The sequence below is a fragment of the Drosophila mauritiana genome, chromosome X (genome assembly GCF_004382145.1).
Source record: "Drosophila mauritiana strain mau12 chromosome X, ASM438214v1, whole genome shotgun sequence".
NCBI classification, from domain to species: Eukaryota; Metazoa; Arthropoda; class Insecta; order Diptera; family Drosophilidae; genus Drosophila; species Drosophila mauritiana.
The window spans coordinates 5,256,659-5,281,802 of record NC_046672.1 but is presented as its reverse complement, the minus strand read 5'-3'; the positions used below and the strand labels follow the sequence as shown (position 1 = coordinate 5,281,802).

Here is a 25,144-nt window from a genome sequence, read left to right as displayed (position 1 = left end):
TTGTGGACACAGTTCGATTGGAAATTTAAATACGAGCTCAACGAGGTATGGCATTCTATATTCAGACAATTACTATTAAAGTTGTGTGCAAAAAACTGATTATTTTATAACGGAAAATCCAAAAAAATATTTTGGCAATAATTAGGAAATTTCAGATGGGCATTTTAATCATAACTTGACTAAAACTGATCATAAAGATAAAAGAATAGCTGTTTTGAGCAGCTAATTAAGAGGGCTATCCAACCCTATCACTTTTTGACGGATATAGGAAAACTTATTTTTGGTCAGATTTTCTCATTTTTGGTAAGGGGTTACATCATCAAAATTTGCAAAAAATCACCAAAAAATAAAATTTTCAAATTTGAATCCAGATTGATTAAGGATTTGATTACGAGTTCAACGAGGTATGGCATTTCATTTTTGGACTATTATTTAAAATTTTGTGGCTAAAAATCCTATTTTTATGCGGACAAAAAACAGAAAATCAATGTTGATGTTTCCATCCAATGGTCGGTAATTTTGCTTGCAAGCCCAAAAGTAAAGCATCCAAGATGAAGGCAATACCTTTGGCTATTAAACAGCAATGGACTTTATCTGATGTGCATTATTTGCCGACTTGAATGATGTGACTTTTTATCAAAAGCCGCTGCCAGCGATCCTGCCAGGGCATTAAGTCCTGGTAACGAGCTCGAGCGCCTTAAACGCATTTGCCTAATATAATTTTATGGCAACGTCAACGGAAGATAAACCAATTTCCCCAGGTGAGAATTTACGATGGCAATGTGGTGACAACGAATTGGCCAAATCCTAATTTCAGCCACGACCTCGCCGCGCCGCTGGAAAATCGCGAGGGGAGGGGCAATCAAAAGCCATCTGAAAAGCTAATCAAGTTGGCGCTTTGTAATTTCATAATTTGAGTAATTTGTCAGGGGTCGCGTCCTGTCAAAGAATAAATTTGTTTCCTGTGAAGATTTGGGCCGGAGTTGGCCGCTTTATAGTTGGCCTCCAAAGTCCGCCACCCAGCGCCCCTTTAATTTTCCAATCCGAGAAGCGAACGAACTTTTGATGGTGGCATGATAATGGGATTGGTGTCGAAGGTCCTTGGTATTGGTCTAATTTATGCGCATAATTATGGCCACGCCCAATGCGCTGGCACTTGAAAATGCGTTTCAATCAATCTTTCATTGAACCTTTGTCAAGCGGAGATTTCATTAAAGTTGAAAGCAACAGAGATGCCAACAAAAACGAGCCGAGCTCCAAGGACGAAGGACGAGAGCGATTGCCAGGCGTTTAGTCCGCAATGGAATTGATATTAATAAATGAATAACATTTAGCTGGCTTATGTTGTTCTTCCCCCCACCTCTTCATCCTCCGTGTCATCTTAACAATTTAGTTAATTTTCCCTAGAAGGATGGCGCCACAAAAAAAGGGGGAAAAAGCGCTGCAGGATCAACCCTCAAACCTTAACCCATTTTGGCAAATAAAACGACACAATAAATCAATCAGGGTGAACATTTCGAAAGAGAGCTGAACGATATCAGCCATGGGAATCTGCTGCAGATGAAAATGTTACGCCAAGGATAAATACTTTTAAAGAACAAAGGATATGCCTTTGTGCGAGGGATTACCCCTTTGAGTGGAAGTTTTTTGTTGTGATTGCAAAGTGGCTTCTCAACTTCGCACAAGTGGGTAGAGATGTGATTTAAGCTCGTACTTAAAAGCTGCAAAGCTGCTGCAATACTTTAATATGGTCAAGCCTTTCTATTTCCGGTGCGTGTGTAATAAGTGATAAGTACTTGCGCTTATATCGATTTGCAGGCACACTTATTTATTCTCCATTTAATTAGCACTTATTGCTGGAATTCCTGGAATCTCAATCCGTTCAAGCGCCCTTGGCAAATGTATGCCAATGGGCCTCGTACTAGATGGGCACAGAAAATGAAATAAAACAATAACAGGTACTGTTTCACACACATATCATACACTTTTTGTTCTATGAAATTTTTATGGAGAGTGTCACTCACTCAGTTGGCACTTGCCCACTTCCCCCACTCTGGCCCACTCTGCCCCACTTCGCCCCACTTCGCCCCTCTTGCGCCCATTGGTAAGGGCCATAAAAACACTTGAAATACAATAAGTTGTCAACAGGCACAGCAGCAGCAGCAGCAACAACAATAATAACAATAAACGCTGAATGTTTTTATCGCGCTATTTGTCCTCGGGCAATTTTCAACGCATTTTAGAGTGAGTCCTGCCCCGCTGCCCCACTCCACCCCGCGCCTGCTGGTCCCTTTGTCATATGCACATATACATATAGGTATTATTTAGCTATTTGGTGGTACATAACCCATCCACCCACTTGGCTGCGGCCACTTGAAAACGGTCCAAACTCGCATAATGGCCCAAATATTTATGACTATTTTTTCGGTGACTCTTCGGCCACCACTCCACTCTTGCGAAATTTATTTGCAAAGCTGTAAAATTTATGATCCCACACATGAGTTAATAGAACAAAGCGCCACCCCATCATGCTCCGACTTTCTGTGGACTCTTGAAGGCAATTTGATACGAAGACAGGGTGGAATTTATGTTACCCATACGAAATTAGTTTATTGTTCACATTAGTGGTTATGCTTTATGGGCTCGGTGGCTGAAACAGTGGCGCTTTAAAGGCCAATGCATTGTGGTTTAATGTTAAAGCGAATCGATTGATTGTACCGCCTGTCGGCCGAAAGTATAACTCGCATCACTCATACGCATCACTCATACGCAGCGTTGGCTGCGTTGGCCAAGGTAAGGCCATTTGTTTGTTTCTTTTCCCTCAAGGCATTGACATTTTATTTTTGCCCACACAGAAACTGATTTATTGCCACCATTGACAAGTCAACGAGTCAGCCAGTCAGTCAGTTAGTCAGTCAGTATTTCAGTTACATCTCAAGCGGGGAAAATGAAAAGGTGGAAAGCGTGGCGGCTGGGAAACCTGCTTGAGTTGGTTTTACTTTTATTGGCCCAATTGCATGCTTACCTTTGAACGGCGAGGGCCAGAGTTAGCCAAACGGAGATGGTGTGGCACATGGCTGGCATTATCTGTAAGCAAAAGTACGGGAATATATATTATATATAGTTACAGATGACTGAAAGCGAGTTGTGTGATTACTAGCCTACTTTCGGGCATGCTTCTTAGCCATTTGACTTAAAGCATAGTTCTTTGATTTACTTGTGATTTGATTTTACAAAATATATTACATAAAATTTCCTGCAATCCGTTCAGATGAATACTGCTCAAAGTCCATTTATATTAGGCCATTAAAAAATAACAAATCTCTTAATGTCCATCATTCGAGCCACATACCCATGAGCATTGGCCAAGATATATGTCTGCGATAGGTAAGTAAATCAGCATTTGGCCCAAGGGCCCAGAAACTCATTCCTTAGCCTGTCTGCCAAATCGGATTTGTGGTACTCAACTGCATTAGCCGGCAGTAAGACGGAATGGAATGGAATGGAATTTCGTGCGGCATCTGAAATCCTGGTAACTGGTAGCTGGTAACTGGTAACTGGCAAATGGTAACTGGCAAATGGTAGCTGGCAAATGGTAGCTGGCAAATGGCCACCTGGACAGGTGTCTGCTCCATTTATGGACCATTATGAGTGCGGCAGACAGGCGCTCCATGGGCGAGATACTGTGGGCCTGACATCGGACTCTTGGCCATATAATGCACAATCTGTGGCCTAATCCGGTTTATGTGTGTGTGTGTGTCTGCCTGGGCTGCAATTACAGCGACATGGCCAGATAAACTCGCCTGGATATTTTACAATGAAACGGTTACCCCCTTTTCACATTAACATGGTCATTATGCGCACCACTCGCATTGGAGTCTCCGAATGGCGACGGGCCAGGACGTGCTGCCGACGAGCATATAAATTTTGGGGGAAATGAAAAGGAATCTTCAACTTTGAGGCTGCAATGGCCGCCTGGTGGTTATTACCAAAACGAGGAGTGCCGCTCCAACGAATGTGAGTTGAATTTTATGGCAGTCATACGCAGAGATAGTCCCGCTGCCAAAGGACCCTGCCCACCCCCCGCCAGGCGAAGCAGCCATCTCAGTTCTTGGCCCCCGTCCCTTGGAATCCATCTAGACATCCAGCCCAGCATGGAATTTAGCTGGTACAAATCCCCGGAGAGTCCACTAACGGCACGTAGCCACAATGAGCCAGTACAGTGGGGCAAGAGCGCTAGCGAAATGGTCATAATCCAAGCGCAATTTATTGTTCTTAAGCGCCACTCTTTAGCTATGGAAAAGAGACATAAGTAATATTATATTACTAGTTGGTTTTAAGCTTTTATTCCATTTCCAGAAGAATTAATTATTCAAATGGCTATCACCTTTTCGAGGTAAAAGTTCATAGCTATCTTCTTTTGGAAAATGCAACTCTGAAATGGATTAATTCCGCTCAACACCCGAGCTTTTCCTTAGACTTCCTCTGTGAATCACTATGCCATTGGCTTTGCCAGGGGCTGAGGGCTTATGCTTATGGCCAAAAGGGGGTGGGCATTTTATCAGCTTGACACTACTCCATTGAAGTGAGTAAACAGTTTTGCTTTGCCAACCCCCAGAAGCCCCAGAACCCCCATTCCGCGCCCTTCGAGTGCCATAAATTGAAAATGTTGATTAATCAAGGCAAACGTGCAAAGGGCAGGAAAAGCTGGCAAAGCCTGGAGTTTGCATGGTAATGGTGGAAAAACGCTCTCGAATGAATAAGTGCTGTGAATGGCTGAATGAATGGGTGAATGTGGATGTGGATGTGGATGTGAACGTGGAAGTAGATGTAGATGGGTGGGTGATTCCCTGGATTCTACGGATTGTACGGAATCCCCGGCTTCAGGGGCAGCAGGTGGCAAATGGCAAGTGGCACTAGCAGCGTTTTTCATTCTTTCATTATGCTGACAGAAATGACACACATAAAAGGGAAAATCACGGAAAATGGGCGAAATGTAACGTGGCAGCAAATGCGATAACGATAACGATAGCGCGACGGGATCCAAAACAAAGCATCGTACATCAGTCGAAGACAAAGGAAAGAGAGGGGCAATTGCTACGAGAAAGAGACGGGTACAAAAACTTCCAGCCGAGCATTTTATTTAGGTCAATGAGCGTCGCGTCTTCCCTGAAAATGGGAAAACGGCAAAATGCTGAAGGGGAACGTTTTGGGTGGAGAGGTGGAAACGTGGCCAGCAGCCAAAACAAACAGTTTTTCGCTCTTCGCAATTAGTTTGTGTCAAGAAAATACACTACAAATAAACAATGCAAATACGCAACATAACTTTCTTTCTAATCAAAGGAAAATTCAGTGGTTAGCCCAGAGATATTCATTACTAAAACAAAGATGACTTCTGGTAATATTGGTATACGATTTCGCCGAGTGTAACTGGACGAACGTCTGGCGTCTTTGTTGACTTACCTCATTGAAAATGCTGTAGGCCAGACACATGGAGACCGGATGCAGGGGCTTATAATGATTGCCGAATGTGTACATATACCAGAGACCCGGTGCCGGAAATATAACCGTCAGCATATCGCATATAGCCATTCCTGCAGCGAAAGAGAAAGTCGAAATTGGAAATTAGAAATTTGGAAATTATGGTAATGCTTATGCCAAATCAATTGCGATTTTCAATGTAAACTGACTGTGCGATTGGGCATTACGGACGTACAAATTTGGTCGCATCTGTAATCCGATTTCATGGCCAATAATCGATGCGCTGCTCAATTATTTACGGCGACTTCCCATGCCAAATGGGTTAAATTGGGTGTTGACTCTGTGTTGGAGTTCAGGGTTCACTGGTGAGCAAACAGTGACCGCTCGAAATCGAAAGCTGTGCCGTCTGATTGCAAATTAATTAAAATGCGAGCGCACTAAAATAAATGATTTACGGACTTATTTACCCGACAATAATTGGTAATTTATCTAAGCAAAGGCAACAAAATTGTGTAATTCAAACATCAACTAGTCAGCATTTGTAGTTTTCAGTCTTTTTCTCCGCCCAGTGACATTTGAACTGATGACACACCCTGAATGACCTGACCTTTGGCCCGCTCACTGGCATGACAGTCCTCTGTGGCCGTCTGGTCACAAATTGTAACCCCTTCTCGGATAGTTTGCCAAACAACTTCGAATTAGATAGCACCTAACTGCTGTTTCAGATTGGTGGTAGGTTCTCTGTCTTCAGAGCTGGCATTTGATGGGTTAAATATTACAAGTGCTTTAGCCACAGAATAAACATGAGTTGTTGGCCAAAACCAATGGCAAATATCGCTCATGTGCTTCGTGCCATTGCTGTTGCGGTTGCCGCTGCTGCAGGGCCAGAGTTCATTTCACGTTTGGTCCGCTGTCACTTGAACCGAATGCGATTAGCCTTGGCCTGCGCTTGACACCCGGCGGCTGCTGGCTGGTTATGGCTTTTAGTGGGTGGTGGTTGGTCCAGGCGGCGGTTAAGTGGTGACGGTTCAAAGTGTGTCACCTAACCCATTGATAGCCCTAATGCTCGAGAGAGTATCATTTTGAAGTTTAGCTGTCCTGGCAGCGAATCAAATGCACAGCCCTTCAGCTATCATAGTAGATCTTTTGTTCAAGAGTTTAAACTAACCGAAGGCAGCCTTGTTGGCCATTTTCAAATCCTGGCATGATCTGCAGTCAGTTTTTCCCATCGCCAGACGACAAGCCATTAGCATTACACACGCTATTGGAATATCTCAGCATTACGCGGAGGGATTGGAGGGGGGTGGGGATTTGGGGGGGCTATGGATACGGAAGGGGCTCTGGGGAGCACGCACATCGCCAGCTATTTGAAATCTCACAAAACTTCTGCCTGATTTAACATTGTGGCACATTAAGCGCCAAAAGGGGCGACGTGCCGAGGCTGCGGCATGAAATGACATGGAATAAAAATAAATAATAATCATAAAAGGCGGCGTCTGCAAAAGGGGGAATTCAAAATGGGCCTAATCGGAAGTGGGGGGGAGGGCTTAAGACTGTGAATTATTTCACTAAATTTGTTAGCTGCTTGCAAAACAAGCGGGCATATAACAATTATATATCCGAAGTGCGCCAATGTCAGGGGAAAATTCAAAGAGAGTCCTTGAATGGAGTGACTTGCATGTGGCACGATACGAATCGGAAGTTCATTTCATATACTATCGATATAAAGAACACGCCATTTAACTCACCCATTAGCACAAAGTTGGTGGGCGTGGCCATGCTCTTCTTGCTCAGAACGAGCACGATCAGGGAGTTCGAGATGATGGTGATGATCAGCAGGAAGGGCATGCAGTAGCCATAGAGCGGCATGGCGTACTCCAGTGGCGAGTCGCAGGTGAGGTTCCAGTAGCTGATGTTGTTGTCCTCCATGCGGCAGGGTCCGCCGACCATCTGCTGGTAGTTGGGATAGTCCAGGCTCTCGTTCCCATAGTCGGGAATCTCCAGCTGCGACTCGTTGGTTGGCAGTTGGAGTCCGCGGCCCATCTGGCGCGGATCAGCCAGTTCCATTTCCATTTCCGGGCTGGCGGACGGTGCCAAGCGGTACTGGTACAGTACGTCCGTATAGTTGTCCATCTCGCGGACGTGGGTTTCTCGAGCGGATTCCCCTGGCGCTGCCTTAATTCTCAGTTGCAGCTCGCAAATCAGGCATTTTCCGCGATCTATATGCTGGCGCTAGTTGTTCCGCTGCTCCAAAACGCCAAACATTCTGCAAAGAAATTGAAAATGAAACTATCTTTAATTAATATCTAACTTATATATCTCACTATATATCTTATTCGATTCTATATCGCAGCTGAACTGATTGGCTGACAATCCATTCACTGAGCAGGTTACCTTACAAATACGAAAGCTATACAAAAGTTGGCTTACAAATAGCGGGCTCATAAAAAATAGTTTCAATATTTACTTGTTAAGCCAAAGGCACTTGCATTTACTAATCTTGTTTGATGTTCCGCTTGAGGGCAAGCATACTTATTTACTTTCGACTACTTTGTGCTCATCTGAAGTTAAGCTTTGTGCAAGTAAGCAAGTATACTTTAAACAATATAATTATAATAAAAGTTCTCGGCTTTTGCTTGTTTCTGCTGCAACACATTAAAGTACAATTTGTTTGTTCCGGCTTGTTAGTCTTTAGCATAACTTTCGGCATTGTCCGCTATATTTCTGAAAGAAAATGCCATCGAAAGGCCCAAAACGCTTCCGTTTGGGGAATAATTCAAACAAAAGGAGCCAACTTTCATTTGTCTGAGCGATTTCGATTTGCTAAAAGGTTTGGAGGCCAGCGATTGTTTGTTTGTTTGCCAGCTGAGTTGAATATTCAAAACGGTTATGATTCATTTAGTTATTCTAAAAGCGTTTCATATTTTGAACTGTGCTCTCTGGGGAAATGCAAGCTAAATGGGTATCTGTATCTATTTCGATTGAACGTGTAATTAAAAAATAACGTATCAGCCTCTTTGATTGAAAAGTTGACATCGTAGTTGTATTGAATTTATTTATGAACCTAAAACGTTATGGCATCCATGAACTTTAAGTTGAACAACTATTTCGTAAATAGCCCAGAAATTATGAAAGAGATGGTAACTTTTTGGCCTTTTCTTGGCCATGATCTCAGAAGCCCCAGAAGCTAATAACAGCGTATTCCGCATGTTTATGTCATGTTTATGCTGCCTTTTTAATGGCTTTATTTTTCGCATTGGCAAACCGAGAACTTTGCCAATATTTTCGACTTGCCGTTTGCTATTTTCCACTTCTTTTTTGTCATGGCCACATTGACCCACATAAGCGCACGAAGAGGAACGGGCCTGGGGGTCAGAGGTCAGGGGTCTGGGGTCCGGGCTTGTCTCCCAAGAAGAAGGAAATTGAATGTGACCGAGAGACCGAAGAGCGAAGAAAAACTCATTCATTCAGCATGTTCTACATGCCTAATGCGATTTAAGTGGGCCATTTGAAGATGAAGATGGCCAGGAAAACGGGTAAAGTTGTAGATAAAATTGTGAAATTGGATTAACAATCATAATTTATTTACATTGCCTTAAAAATGGCACTGCTGCACTTCGATGGCCGTTGGCGAATAAATCATTTAATGCGCCAAAAAGAAATACAGCTAAAATACAATTTGCATTGGGCATTAATCATTAAAGCAAACATTTCTTGCTGGTCTCACAAACGGATTTACAAACCTAATTTATGCACAGTGCTGCTGCATCTGCAGTTTATTTCTTTTAGATTAAATTGTTGAGCTCATCAATAATGCGAGCACAATGCGTGCGAACACAATTGAATGAATTATTAAATTAGTTCCGGCTATTTTGACGCGGATTGCTGGCCATTAAAAAAGGATCGCAAAATGCGGAAAAGCGGAAAAGCGGCAAACAGGCAAACGGAATAATCAACTGCCATTGATTGTTGGCTGCCAATCAGCGCGAAATCGAATGTCGTGGGAACATGCAAAATGCAATCAAGGCGTCAGTCGCTGCGCGGAAAACCAAAGCGCCAACGAAAGGGAAATCTCGGGAAAATCCCATGAAAAACGCCGTCAGTTGCAGCCGGCAAACCGCAACGGAAATAACTCCATTCCCAGGACATCTCTTCGCTCGTTAACCCACTGGCACGCCGAGTCCTTTTAATTAGCCCTGGAAAAGCTCACTCCGAGTCGAAGGAAACGCCCGCCGGGAAATTTCACTCCATTCCGTGCCGGACTGTCAGCCATCCGTCACTTTTCATTTTTCCTCGAAGCTCTGCTTCTCGGCACAGGCATCATTTGCTAGCTGGCATTTCCTTGAATTGGAAAATATTTATATACAATATTTATTGGCTAGCAAAATAGTTTTGCTTTGAAAAGCCAAGCAACGCAAGATATTCCCCAGCCTAATGTATCCGTAATCCCATCGAAATTAACCCAATCTGTCAACTGTATTTACTTTGGCCGGTATTAGGTGGGATTTTCCCGGCTTCAGCTACATTTCCACTGCAATGATACGTGCCAACTGCTGGCCAAGTCCCAAATTGAAGTCACTCGTGTTCGCAGATGGCGTCCATTTAATTAACTTAGGTGTTGCATATCGATTTCCTCGACGGCGGCTCACTAATTATGCTCTCGCCTTGGCTTTTCTTTTGACACACGCTCTGATCTATTTTCCATCTTGTCCTGCGCCAGCCCAACCGCTTTTCCGCCACCCGCTTTTCCGCCCTTTCACACAGACATTAGCCGCCATCTTTGATCCATTACTACGTGAGCGAGGAAAAGGCGAGAAGACGGTGATGGAAAACTTTAAGTAGGACAACGCAGATGCGAATCTTGCTTGCAAACAACACGTGCACACTTCCGAATACACTGGCAGAAATTCGGGATAGCATGCAGAATTTAAATAATTTATAAAATTCTATAAAAAGCAATCAAAATCATGGCTCAAGCCTAACAAGTCTATACTTTATTGGCTCAATTACTGAACGTAATCAGGTGAATTTTCTCTGCGTGTACACACGTACACTCCGTTGCACGCTCGCACACTTATGCATAGTCAAGTCATCATCATAAAGCGATTAGTGGAACTAAAACAGCCATTAAAATGCCTCTGTTTCTCTCTCTCTCTCTTTGCACTATGCTTGTCTCTTTCCTGCCTCGGGACACGGACACTTCTGCCCAAATGAATTTCCAATATATAGTGTAGCTTCGCCCACAAGGAGCTGCCTTCAATGGCATCAATTGGGCATTACCTGCGAGCTGCGAGCAAACTGTTTACTAGTTTTGCGGCTTACTTGATTCCCACTGTGGTATTAGTACATATACTAAGCTTTCCGGGAAATCGTTGTCTAAGTTAATAGGCGCATGAATTTAGTGTCGAGGAAATAGTACACGTTTCGAAAAAGTTTGAATTGCAAGGACGAATTGAAGACATGCTTTGATATTTGCGCCATTTTTTTGCACCATTTTCCGCAGGCCGACCACGCCCACTCTGGCTGTGTGCCGCCCCCGCTTACAGGACGAACAGCAATGGCATCGAAAAAATCGATCAAATAGAACCATGTCGTCGAAAAATCGACAGGAGCATGGGTTTGAATGCTTTGCTTTTGGTAGATGAACTTAATTGTACTTTTTAGCAGGGCAAAAAAAACACGCATAACAGAACATAGCTGGGAAAAAAAACAGAAAGAAAATGCCCCCAAAGGCCTGAATGGCGGAGCGTGGGAAAATGGGGCGTAGGAAAAGTGGGCATGGTCGTTGCCCCAGGACAAGATGAATGAACGAGATGGAAGCCCGCGCCTTCGAATGGCTTAAGTAATTTTCCATTTTCCATTTAGGCGACTGACTCTCTTGGCATTTTTGTCTCTTGCCCTTAATTTTTTTTAATGTTTGCTTTCCACGGCTTATGCCCTTCTTTTTTTTTTTTTTTTTTCTTTGTGGGTGCTGCTCTTTGGTGGCATCTATGTATTTAACGTTGTGTGTCTGTTTTGCAATGTAATGAATAAATTTTACAGCCAGCAGCCATATGGAAAACCATATCGTTTGCACTGCAGATCTTAATGATTATAAACAAACGTTCTTGGCTGGCCGAACTTTTCGAATGAATACTATAAACCTTTTTAGTTTGCCTGCCGCAAATTGCATTTAATATCAGTTCTACTCTAGTTATTTGCACGCAAACTTTTTAGACTTAATCATTTGTAATCGTTTGGGGGATAAGAACTTCTGCTTTTCCACTCCGTGACTCTGAATTTTCCGCCACTCCCCACGCTTTTCAGCGAGCATAGAAAATGAGATAAAGTCGCCACAGTGGGCTGAATGGCACAGAAGGAAAAAAAAAAGAAAGTTCTCAGACATGTTAAATTAGTATTTCACATACGCTTTTGCCCATTCCCCGCCAAAGATTTTGCACAGCTTTTCCAAGAAACGCTTAAAGCGTTTAGAGTTTACTCGCCTAATCGCCAGGACGAAACTTTTTCGATTTGGGAATTAAAATAAAAAGGCATCAGCAATAATAGCTGGATGGCCTCTGGCCAAGTAGGATTTTCTCTGGCCCCCACCCCGAACGGATTTTCCAGCACCCCACTGCCGCTCCTGCTGAATTTTCCAGCTCCCTTCGGCGATCCTCGAGCCGAAAGTTTTCCCGGCCACTCTGCACGCATCGCTGAGGCTTTTCCCGCCACTTTCGACTTTAATGGGCAAAGCCATAACGTGTGCCCCTACCTCCACCCCACCCCCGCCTATTACTTTCGGGAAAAGCCGCCTAGATAAGTGATAAGCCGCCACACACAAATTGGCAGCACCTTGCGTGTCTGGGGCACATAAAAAGGATTAGATGTCTGCCTCAACATGACAGCCGCGCCGAAAAAAAAACTGCCAGCCGAACGGAGAAAATCTCAATCTGAATCGGGAACTCCGCTTCATTGGGCGCCGCATCCGCACACTTTACAGCCACATCTCAATTTTCCGCAGGGAAAAGCTGCTTACGAAATACTCACCCTGCCACAAAGCAGATTATGCGGCATTAACTGATTAATTTATCAAAGGCACTTCAGATTTCTAGATTTGTGCCCTGCAGCAGCATATATTTTGATTATCCCAGATTATTACTTTCTATAAAATTAAATTTACGCTGCAAGTGATTCTCATCAATGCTAATAGCAATGCTGCATCTAAGATATATCTAAAAATCATTATGCACTGGCCACACTGCGTATGAACAATCCGTATTTCGCATCGTGCAATATCGCGCATCCGCCCTGTTGCCCCGACGAGCATAGAAAGTGCCGCCGTAATGAATTCGATTCAAACGCTGGCCACCTTATGCTGCAGTTTGCCACGAAAAATATAAAACTGAATCATTCAAATAGAATTGTATTATTTAAGCAGCTGCTGCAGCCACTCCATTTCTCCATTTTATTTGCAATTCAATTTGAATACCACCGGCTAAGCCGTAAAATGGCTGCCATTCCGCATCCGCTCGCCTCTGCGCCGGAAATGAACTTCGAATAAGACTGAAAGAGAAAAAACCACACACCCACACACACACACACATTAGACAGGTTCAACGAACCCTAAATTTATATATATATATATATTCGAATATATATCGCAGCGGTGCGTGTGGAATGCATTTCGTTACTTCGAATGGCTCGCATTTACATCGCGAAGCCGGCACAAATCCGCTCCGTCATTACGGTTACGGTTACCGCCCACACTTACAGTTAAAGGCACCTTCGGCGTTGGCCATAGCTTTACCGTTAGCAACTGCAAAATATGCAAATGGGTCCTGTGGCCCAAATGGAGCCCAACCGTGGAATAAAGGTGACAAATAATGGAAAAACAAGTAGACTAAAGACACGCCAAATATCCATATCGATTTTAAACAAATGCGAATGATGTTCAATGTGGATTTCTCTACACAATAACTCGCCTGAAATTGCTGTTTTCGCAACAATTTGCGCAATTTGACTTTCATCAAATATTAAACAACTTGTACATTTATTCAGATATTGCGAGTGTGTGACACAAGAAACAAGTTTTAATATTTAATGCGCAGCCCGAAAACGTAATTATACAATGAGAAGACAGCACACAGAGCTGGTCCAAACGCAATATGGCAGATTTATAAATCTATTTAAATAAAATGTGGCCTGCCGACTCAAATCGCTGCGGGTTGTTATTCCGAGCAAGAAGAGCAATTTAATGACCTCATCACAAGTTGCTTTCAAGCTGTGCAAATTACTCAATTTCCTTGGAATTTTCCATCTTTTATTAAGCCAGGACTCGAGTATTTTAGCAAGTAATTGCCGTTGTCAGAAAGTTTCCTCGATGTTTGTTTGCCCAGCTTAAGTCTATGTATTTATCCTGTGACTATCCCTTTCAATTTCTCTGTGTCTTTCGCCGGCTTCCTCGTTGTTTTTACGTAACACGAGTTTAAAATCTATGCTGGCCCACTAAGAGTGGCCCTGCTTTTTGTAGGCACTGTGCGAGTGTCACGTGCTAGATACGCTAACAAACGAAAGATAGAAAAGTATCTCGGCATGAACGACTTTCAGTTTGCTAGTTAGATACTTGAAAGTATATGTTTTCAGCCAAGAGTAACTAGATTTTGCCGCTTAAAACTGCCTATGAGTGTGTTCCAAACTATTGCGAGCCCATCATACCCCCACCATTATCTCCGAGTAAAGGGTATAGGAACACAGCCGGCAGACGGATCCCAAGGCAAATGCGTCGTTAACATATGTTGTAGTCGAGTTTCGCAACCAAATTTATCCGCATATGTATTCCCATGTGTGTGCGGGCTTTTTCTATAACAATTTGCCAAATGTTTGTGGAAAATGTACGAGTTTTTCATACCTTGGCAGACGGCTTGATGGAACAGGGAAAAGGGGGCAAAGTGTTGCCAGGAGCCGGGCTAAATCTTTTCGGCCGCCTCCATTGAAAAGTGGCTCAAGTGTTGGACGCACTGAGTGCGGGAAAAGCGGAAAACGCAGAACGCAAAACGGGAAGCCAGAGGAAAGCTGAATACATGTGGAAAACACTCGCACAAGCCGCAAACATGTGTGCGAAAGTTAAACAAAAATTTAAAGCGGCACGCACGAGCTTACGAAAATATAATTTGTTGCCAACTCGACGAATTAAACTAAAAGTTGACAACCACAACGGGAATAAAGGAATTATTTTCAACGAAACTTTTGGCCAGTAAACTTTTGGTCGTCTGAAAATAACATCTAACAGTTCGACTTTAACAAATAATACCAAATATATTTGAACAGCAAACAAATGTGGCTTTAATGCATAAAGTATGGCATTTTAAATGATTTGCAGAATTTCTCATTTTTAGTCAAGCCCCCTTTTTGGTGCGAAATCGTAATCTTTTCGAAGTAAACATAAATATTTTCCCAATTTATGTACAGACATGCATCTCAACCGATGACAGGATCGCACAATTAATCTGCACAGAACAAGTGGAAAGTTGGCAAAGCCCCAGAACCAAGCCAAAAACTCGCAATAATCCGGGCCAACTTGTTCACAAACTTTTTGCCCCTCGCTAGTTATGAATTGGGAATACTAAGCCCACTCCTTAAATTCCGAGGGCTTTGTCATCCAGACTGGGCCGGAAAAAAATGATGCCCGAGTTGGCTGAAAATCCGAATACTTGGCTCTTGTCGCCAGCCACTAGGGGCTCAAAAGCAAGTGTATATAGTAAAATACATATAGTATATATATAGCGAGGTGGGCAGACGCCAGACAGGGTTTAATGTGCTGGAAAGCCACTTGGCTGCCAAATTGAAATAGTTGCCAGCAACGCCGGTCACCTGTGCGATTTTACGCAAAATTAAGCAGCCAAAATAGTCGAATTGGCCCAAGGATCTGACCGCTAATTGAAAAACTGATCGCTGGCCATGCGATTTTATGGGCCGAGATTTATCAGTATTTAGCCGATACATATATGTATGTATGTTTTGCCACCTGGCACACGATTTAATAACATAAGGGTGTCCATCAAACAAACGGACAGCGACCAAGATTACACATTCCTCGGAATTTCGGTGCGTCAATCACATTTGACAAGCATTTGATAGCAGAAACTGGATGCACGAATGCTTCGTATTTATTTGCTGGTTTTTCATCGCACGAATTACCAAATGAAATATTTTCATCGGCTTGGTCTCAATTAAAGTCGAAAAAATCAATGAGTATGCAACAATTTCGCAACTTTGCCGCAAAAATGTTATATTAAAAAAGCAACTTGAGATCGATGGGATTCCTAAGGGTGAAGTTCATAAACAAAACTAGTGAACTCAACAGAAGTGTGAAATTTGACACACGGAAATGTGTCATTTATAACAAAATAGAAAAAAAACAGCGGGCGGCACTTGTTTAAGTTTCATGTGTGGTAATTTATGGAAATATAAATGTAAATATGTGAGCACCGACAGTCACTACTTTATGGCTACCCTGTGATTTATTCACTGTCCGCACCCCGGCAATTTTGGTTATTTTTTTAGTGTGGGTATGAGTATATGATTTATTTGCTTACGCCACTACTAGTCACTGGTACTTTGGGCAGAAATCGTTGAGTAAACTTAGTTATTTCCATGCAATAGTTTAACCTTCTCCCTGTGGCCCAATTCTCCAAATGCTAGCCCGGAAAATCCCTGACCGAACGCATTTATCCGCTTTGCTGCAGTTGGGAAAATTCCCCAAGCTCGCTTGAAGCCAAATTTCAGTGGCATGCTGGGAAAACAATTGAATGCCATTGGCATATTTACTTGGCCACAAACTCTCGAATTTTCCCTGGACAACCGCTAGTCCAGCACATATGTAAAATAAATGAAATTTGCCAAAATATGAAAAACATGGTGATATCCGGGCTTAAATATCACTGCCCCCCGTGTAACTCTATTCAAATTTTGCCGTAAAAGGAATAGCCATTTATTTTACACCATGTGGCCGCACTTTATTTCCACTAATTGAATTGCGTCAATGAGTTTAGTAAATCAATTTTAGGAGACGCAGTTGGGTAAACAACAATATATATATATATAGATAGGTGTGTTCCCCAGTACTTTAGCATTTCAACATTTCAGGGCCTTGCGGGCGGTCAAAGTGGCAAGCGATTTACGATCTCGACGGAGATATATATACTATATCTATATAATTTGATTTAATTAGTTTATGCCGGCGAGCGGGCTGCCAATTAGTCTTACTTCGCTTCGTTTCTATATTTTTTTTCTCTCTGTCTGATTTTTTCCACTTCTTGGCCCATTCGGAGTTTATTCCATCTATTATTCGCCGCCGCTGGCCAGCTGAGCTGTGGGCCAACTTTTGATTGACTTGGCCCCTTGTCGCCCTTTTTGGCCAAAAGCCGAAAGCTGCGAACAAAAGCTGCGAGTTGTGCGCCCAATTGGATTTAATTATGCAAAGATATTTATCTAGCCCACCCCCCATCCATCCAGCCATTCAGCCATTATTGTTTGTGGGAAAAGTGGGAAAATGGGGAAAATGCGGTGGCTGTTGCGAAGAGAATTGAGCGGCAAAGACGGAAAATCCCTCAAAGGCGCGCAAGTTGCGATACAAAAAACATCTAAATCCACTGCAAGCTGTTGGATGTGCAGGAAAAACTTTTACTATAAATTGCCCCTACAAATTGGAGCACAGCAATCCCCGAAAGAAACTTAGGAAAACAAAAAGATTTTCCCCGTCTGATAGCGCGAAAATATGTTCAAGTTCTTAATACTAAATGGGTGATTTAAAATGAGATATTTATTTGAATATTTTCACAATGTTCCGTGGAAGTCAATCTTAGCTCTCAGTTCATTTTTCTCAGATTAAACTTTAAATGACATTAAAGAGCATCCCATTACGATTACGATACAGATAAGAAGCTACCTCCGAGGGCAACTGCTCCCAGCGGAGATGTAAAATTATTGTGGACACCACATCCAATGCATTTTCCTATGTTTTTTTTTTTTGTCCGTGGGCGAAACTCATTTCCATTGGCCGCCCGAAATGAAAACGCCGGCATTTTCCAAAGCGTATTTCACAGTCGAATACTCGCGTCGCCCGCTTCATTTATTATTCTTGTTCAGTTCATGGGTTCAGTTGCCGCCGACTACGACAAGGACTACGAGTGCGTCCAAAGGAACATTCGTGGCACAAAGAGCAACATGGACGCTTGGTCCTGCGAATATTGTCACGAATTGTGGGCGAAATGAACTATGGTCTGGGCCACGTGTCTGTCGGCTGCTTCTTGGATGGCCATCGGTGGGTGGGAGGCCTGCTGCCTAATTAAGTCAAAAGTAAACATGAAAAAGATGTCAGCCAAGTAGAAACGAATCAAAATGGCAGACAGCGTCCAATGAACTAAATGCTGTGCTGCTACACACGAAGAAAAGTTCAGCATTATGACCAAAAATATTGGCAACTCGAATTGGGCCTAATATTTTACAATTTCCTTTCGTGTGTGCCACATTTTGTGTGTACCACATACCTGGCTGGAGTATCAGCTGAAACTGACGAGAATAATAATAACAATAATCAAAAGTAGCCAGCTGGCCAACTCAACTGACCAAGGCCAAGAGCAGTGGGCTTTGGGACTTGGCAGCAGCAGTTGTCGCTCCTCGGACGGCGAACAAAATCACTTAAGTCTCGGCAAACAGCTCCCAGTGGCCACATAAATATGAGCTCGAAACCGAAGACGGCCAAAACTGGCTAAAATAATAATGTGACGGCCAGGCGGAATCGGAATGGACAGCCGAGTACCCTCGAAGGACATGGATACTTTCAACGTAGCATCTCGCAAAATCTCGAAGAAAAACTCATATCTTTGCTATGCGCAGTTATACCTTAGAAAATGGCATTCCGCACCACTAGTCCAGCATACCCCACTTTCTTGCTGCCCATTTTTTTTTTGGTTTCATGAACTCGGTTTTAGACATAGTCGATTGCTTGAATCGGGACATTGGGGACTCCTCGTAACGGCAGAATCGTCTCCCATAGCTGGACAATTATTATTTGGCTCGCAATCTTAACTTGCTTCTCCACGGGGAGTGTTTACGGCCAGATAATAAAAGTAATATGCACACAAAACTCAAGGCTCAGAGCCCATAAACATAATTAATATACAAGGCGTTAACAAATTTTAATTGCGGAAATACACCGAATGCTAAACGTAACTGAGCGTAATTACTGAAATTTCCAGATGGGGAATTGCTGAAAAATTGCAATTAACCTAACGTTTCGAATTCACAAATGTTTTGCAATCACTTTTGCACAAAGGCGTCTAAAAATAAGCAACAATTGTGGCAAGTAATACCTCTCATTACAACTAAAAGGTTTTTGTTACATTTTGTTGTCCTTTTACCATTTTCCTTTGGCGTTTTCCTTGCTGTTTTCCGTGCTATTTTCCTACTCACTCACTCCCACTGCCACACATCATCGGAGTTTTCCTTAACTAGTTTGATGCCTCATAATGAGCATTTGTCGCATGCCGCATGAGTACGTGGCAAGCTGTGAGACGAGCAGATGAGCAGCGGAAAAGTGGGGAAAATTCGGGAAAAGCTGGTAACCGGAGGACCCAGCTGCTGACCAAAATCAATCGAAGTGAATCAATTACGCCATCCGTTCCGAACTTGCTGCTCTTCCCTCTGCTCTGTTGCCGTCTCTTTCGGCCGCCACCTACCCATCTCTTTCACACACGCACACACACTCAAAGGGTCGACGGCCTAAAGTGAAGTGAATACGAGTATCGCGTTTGGTAATCGTGACAAATTCGGCCGAATGATGCGCACACTTCATTGAAGCGTCGCCATCGATGCCATCGCTGCCATCAGGAGCATCGAATGCCGCGGCATCGATGCCAACTGCTCCTAATTATACGAGTATGTACTTGTATCTGTATCTGTATCTGTGCGTTGGGCAAAAAAGGTCCACGAACTGTTAATTTCTATGGAAATGCCATTCTGTCCAGCAGCTGCCTTTGTCTTTGTCTCCGATTTTCACTCTTGCCGATTTGACTTTTGCCACAAGGGTTCACTTTGGCAATGTAGAGCGATTTGTGTAGCTAACTACAGTCATATTTAATACAATATATTTAGCATATGAAATTGGTTTCGAGTTAATTTCCAGTTTAAGCGTTTTGTTAGCTCTTTAGATGTACTTTTTCCAGGTTGCCACAGTGATTTTCTTTACTTTTGTGAGGTTTTAGCTGCTGTATCTCAATTCTGTTCTATTTTTCTGGTTGCCGCCGTTGCAGTGCTTCTATTTTTCAGCAGCTGCGGTTTTGAACTTCTTGCGTCTTTGCTTTTGAGGTCCGTGGTCCTTATTTTCCACCGGATTTTGCCAGCCCTGTCCGTGCACAGCAATAAATTTGTAGTGTTTCATTCATTTCAAGTCATTCATATGGTCACAACGAAACTAAACTAATTACAAAATGAAAAACCAAATCGTTCGGCAAAGTTTGTCTGCCAGAGTTGCGAAGTTTATTTATTTTGGTAGAGATTTGCCCAGGATGAGCACTTTGAGTACCTTAATGGGTTTTTCTGTGTGCGCCGCTGCAGCTTTGATTGCACTTGCTTCTCTAGGAAGAACCGACCCCCAGCCCAACCCATAAAACCAGGCTAAGCTCCCGCTCCCAGCTCCCCCCTCCTTTTTTATAGGCCAATACTACGGGTGATGTTATTGCGGCCAGGACTCCGAAGTTGAATGTTGTTGACAGGCTTTCAAGGGACTCCGAGACCCGGAGACTTCGAGACCTCGAGCCAACACCCCCGTTTATATGTATATAAATATATATATATATATATATGTGTGTGTGTGCGGCAAAGTTGGCATCCATTAAATTGAGTTTTTATATTGAGACGCTTGGCAGACGACGTCGGGTCCGACGGTAATTGAATTAGAAGTCCCCCACTCGACCTGCTATCTAATTTTTTCCCTTTTTTTAGTTACTTGCCGGCAATTAAATGCAATTTATTAATATTTTCATGGCATTTGAGTGCCGTGGGTGTACTTTCCATTTCGTTAAGTGTAAATAAGCACTGCGATGTCGTAAACCACACAGCATTGAGCTGTAAAAATGCGAAAAACCTCACTTGTCACAACTATAAACCAAACCATCACTGAAACCCATTATAACTCTGGAATCCAGCTCAATTACGGCGACAAACTATTAAAAGCACACAAAGCGGCTTCTGGTCCAGTGTCCAAGGTTACAGAACTTCGAATGGGAACTGTGAATTTCATCTTGGTTCCTCTTTAAAGACTAAACCTTATTTATGGCTAGCTTGAACATTTTCGCACCTTGCACTTTGTAAATTTCACAAAATTGTACTTCACAATTGATTTAGACACCTTCCGTTTCCAAAAACGAACTTCCTTATCCGTCGAAAGCTAAAGCTCAACTGCATGCTGGGCAAACTGCAGCTTAACATTTCAGCTTGCAATTAAAGTGAACGACCCAATATTTCCTAATCCTCCCAATTAAAAACTATCAGGGCTAATTTAAAATATGACGCCATGTTTATTATCCAGTGAGCAGTGTCCTCCACTTGGCGAGCGAAATTCTTGATGAGAAAATTCCAGCCGTTTGATTTACACCTTTCACCGCCTCAAGCGATAAATATTCCACATACGCAGTGGTGTGCGGCGCAAAAACGAGAAATGCTAGCGAGAAAAAAACCAAGTCAAGTGTGCCAGTATATCCGAGGGCAGTAAAGCAGTCACTTTTCAGCAATTTATTGCCGATGATATGCACAGACATCTCTATTGAGTCCCAAAGTGTAGAATGTGTAAGGTGTTGACTGAATTGTTTCGCTGTTAACTGGAAAACTTTTTCTAGTGGGTGGAGTGCAGTGGCTCCTCTGTTTTGGGGTAAACAAGTGCACACACATTTGAACACCACAAGAAAATGTATAGAAAATGTGGAAAAGTGCATTGCACTCGAATATATTTGTATACTTTCCTCAAACTCACATAGTGTGTTAATAATTCCCGAATAAATAATAGTATGCACATAACAAGTTTAGTGCTGTATGTCGAGTATTTTAATATTTGATTGCCCATTTGGAGGCCTTTGTCGCTGAAATCTTTTCATTTTGGTTGACATTTTTCCGCTGCCGGTCTGGCAGCACCGAGTTGTCGGCCCATTTGTTATTGTTGACCGATTTTCCCCCCTTTTTGTTTTTTTTTTTTGGTTCGTGTCCGGTATGAACACTCAACAAATATGCAGGCTGTGCGGAAAAGATAGCAACGCAACATCATGTGTACTGTTGGCAGATCCCAGGAAAAACAGAGAGGGGGGAGGCGCATGGAACAATACGGCAATATTGGATGGGCCAAACACAACCCCCCGCATTTTCCAGTTCCGCTTTTCCCGCAACATTTTCACTGGCTGCCGTGGAATCTGTGCGGCGTGTATGTGTGTGTGTTTAGGGGGATTTGGCTTAATTAAATTCCGGAATAAAAGGATATTCCTCTGGCCAGCGCTTTAAGCTCGCCTTTATGTCTTTTGACAAAAGTCTTAGCGACTTATTTGAGTCAGCCTGCAGCTACAGATTTTAATTACGGCTATAAATCATAGGAAAAGTGGGTGGATGTGGGCGAAGAACCCATATCACACCCTCGCCCTAACATATTAATCGCAGTCGCATGGGGACTCTTATCTCATGGTTATCTCACATGTACATGTGCACGTGAAATACAAGTGGTGTGATTTGAAATATGATATGGCAGCAAAATATATGGCAATAAAGTGGGTGAATGGGTAATGGTAATGGATATGTTAGAGCAGCTAATCTACATGTAATTTATATGCAAACATTGAACACCTTGCGGCAATTGCTCTCAGTGTATTTGCGCATTTCAGGGCATGTAAATTAACAGCCCAAATTACTGCAGTTTCATTGTTCCCGGGAATCCAGCCAATCATTCTGATGCCTTCACAGTTCGTGGCCCAAATTTACAGCACACAAAAGTTGCGCATTAAAAAGTTCACCTAATAGTTGTTAGTTATCCCTTAACCAGACCCGCCCTCCGACTTCTGACCTCTGACCCCTGACCTGGGAGCCCTGACTTCCTGGCAACGTGCTGCAGGGAATTCATCAGCTTGCGAACTGTGCCTTCTGCTTCATTGCGGCCAAACTGGCATAATTATTGCAAACTTTTGCCGCACGAGCGCAGGGCTTTTCATTTCGAATGGCTGCCATTTGGGCTTTATCTAATGGAGGATAACCCAAAATAGTTATACACCGCAGTTGATCACGCCAAATGGGGTCATAAACTTGTGAGCGGAGTGCCAAGTTAGCCGGAAGTTCGTTGGCTATTCACTCTACACTCTACTAGGTGTTGCAACTAATAAGCAGAAGCTCGTTGCTTCCTCGCTTCCTTCCACTCGCCAAAATGAAAAGTGGTTCGATGTCCGAAGTGCGGGGTCCATAAAGCTGGCTGCTAATTGTATGGCAGGACCCACATCCTCGAACTTTACAGCATTTTTAATGGCTGTCAGCGGAGACTGTGAAGAATCGCACATATACGCGTTTATACTCGTCGTACACATGGCATGTGGCCTAGTGGCATGTGGCATGCGGCATAGTGGCATGTGTGGCATAGTGGCGAGTCGACTAAATGCCCTTTTGCGGGATTATCTGCGGCGACAGATCTTGGCCAGACTGGCGCGTGTTGCAAATAAATTCGTCGTTTTCGGCTTGGCATTTGTTTTTGCTTATTTTATTCTGTATATATCTATATATTTATATATACATATATATATATACATATTTATCTCGGCAACACTTGCCACTTGTTTGCTGTACATTTTAAAGTCGAAAAAAGGCGCTGCGAAGGTCACGACGCCGTCTCGACCAATGTCCAACATTTTTGTTGGCATCGTTACCACTCGCCCACCGCCCACTGCCACGCCCACCGACCACCGCCCACATTTAAGGCGTTCGACCAGGACGAGTGGTCAAAAATCACGGCACCATCGGTACAACGATTTGATTTATTATTTGGCCAAGGCATCCTCTTCTATCCACTTCCATTGGTGCATAGTTCGCTATATGTTTAAGCTTTGGTAAAACATTTTTTATTTCCACATTGAATAAAGTTTCTGTTTTTTTTTTATGTTTGCCATACATGTTGCTATTGAGTTTCAAGTATTTCGCTCTGATTGAATTGAAGCTCTCCAATTTTTTCATGCCGCGCCCGAATGAATAAATAACCGTTGTGGACTTTGGTGTAACGGCAAAATTGAATTTAATTTTGAGCTAAAGTAATCAATCTTTTATCAAAAGGTTCTATGGCAAACGGGGTTCAGCTAGTTTTCATATGAAATTTGCTTTAAATCTCATTTAATTGCTGAATTTATTGTTAAATTAAGCCAGCTTAAATATTTTGTGTGCTCACCTTTTTGAATTTCGACTTCTGGCAGTTATCCCTCACGAACTCAGAGCTGCAATGAAAATGTGAACGCAGTTCTTTAGTTTCTCATTTGCAATTAACGCAGGTCAAGTGCCATATATCACTCATACGCCCGGTAGGTCCAGTTCGGTCCAGTTCGGTCTGCTTGTCAGCTGATAAGGGCAGCTCCTCGAAATCGCTGGACAACTGGCATTGGACAACGACCTCGCCGAGATCGGGATACACACCAAGCACCCAGTTTCGGATTCACTTTCGCCCTTGATGAATCTGAGAATCTGGGAATCTGGGGGCGATGACTAATGTCCTGCTCGCGGTTGATTTGTAATTTATTTTCGTACTTTCGGGTGCCCTAGGAGCAAATAAATTTTAAATAAGGTCAACAAAATACTTCGGGTCCTGCTAATTGCTACAAGGCTCGCCTTTCTTTTGGCCCTACTTAAACACTCAAATGGCCATAAATTTGCTCCCTTTTCGGGCAAAAGAAGGGTCAATGTGTGAACATGCAAAACACCAAAGAAAAAAGGGAGCAAAGAATCGGTATCGGTGGAAAATCAACATCCACGACGTCCTGGGAAAATTCCGCTTCTCTGTTTGGTTACACACTGTCCCGCCCATTTCCCATCCAACCATTTTCCTTCCTTCCGTTGGCCGTATTCATTTTATTTTTCGCTGTCATGTTCCCTGTCACGCTGGCACCAAAAAAAAAGTGTTAATCGAACTACAGAAAAGGTTGAAAAAACGTATTTATACGCATAAAAAGGTTAGCACTACTGATCAAAATTTTGTTTAGCTGACAAAGTTTGCCAGTCTGCCCTTTGTGTGGACTAAATAAGTTTGTTTCAGCAGTTTCCGAAAACTTTAATCTTCAAAAATGACCCGCACGCCATGTGGTGCTTATAAATCGAAGGGGTTGTGTTGCTCGCAACCTCAGTTATTAAACAATACTTCATCAATAAAGGTCACAAGTCATAGTTAGAGTTGGTTTAAAAAAGTTAACAGAGTGTCAGTGGCAAACATTGATTTTGTCAGATTTTTAGCCAAAACATTGGAAGAAATGATCCAAATATGGAGTGTCATACCTCTGTGAGCTCGCAATTAAATTTCCAATCGAACTGTATGATATAATGGAAATTCTATTTTTTGGCCTTTTTTTGCAAATTTTGATGATGACCCTTACCAAAAATGAGAAAATTGGACCAAAAATAAGTT

The 25,144-nt window shown here is 42.8% G+C and overlaps 1 protein-coding gene across 4 annotated transcripts in view; it reads right to left on the bottom strand.

The window, feature by feature from the left end:
* LOC117148207 (sex peptide receptor) overlaps positions 1–25,144 on the bottom strand; it is a 41,874-nt gene that overhangs the window by 2,666 nt on the left and 14,064 nt on the right. For 2 of the 4 annotated variants that reach the window (XM_033315494.1, XM_033315495.1), the window contains exons 2-5: positions 23,921–23,966; positions 7,230–7,747; positions 5,464–5,594; positions 3,026–3,087 (exon numbers count right to left, since the gene is read on the bottom strand). In XM_033315494.1, the coding sequence (XP_033171385.1) occupies positions 3,026–3,087; positions 5,464–5,594; positions 7,230–7,614 (578 nt within the window). In that variant the 5' untranslated portion in view covers positions 7,615–7,747; positions 23,921–23,966. Of the gene's footprint in view, positions 1–3,025; positions 3,088–5,463; positions 5,595–7,229; positions 7,748–7,805; positions 7,824–20,818; positions 20,905–23,920; positions 23,967–25,144 lie in introns of those variants that run through there. The other 2 variants (XM_033315492.1, XM_033315496.1) reach the window with 2 other exon arrangements.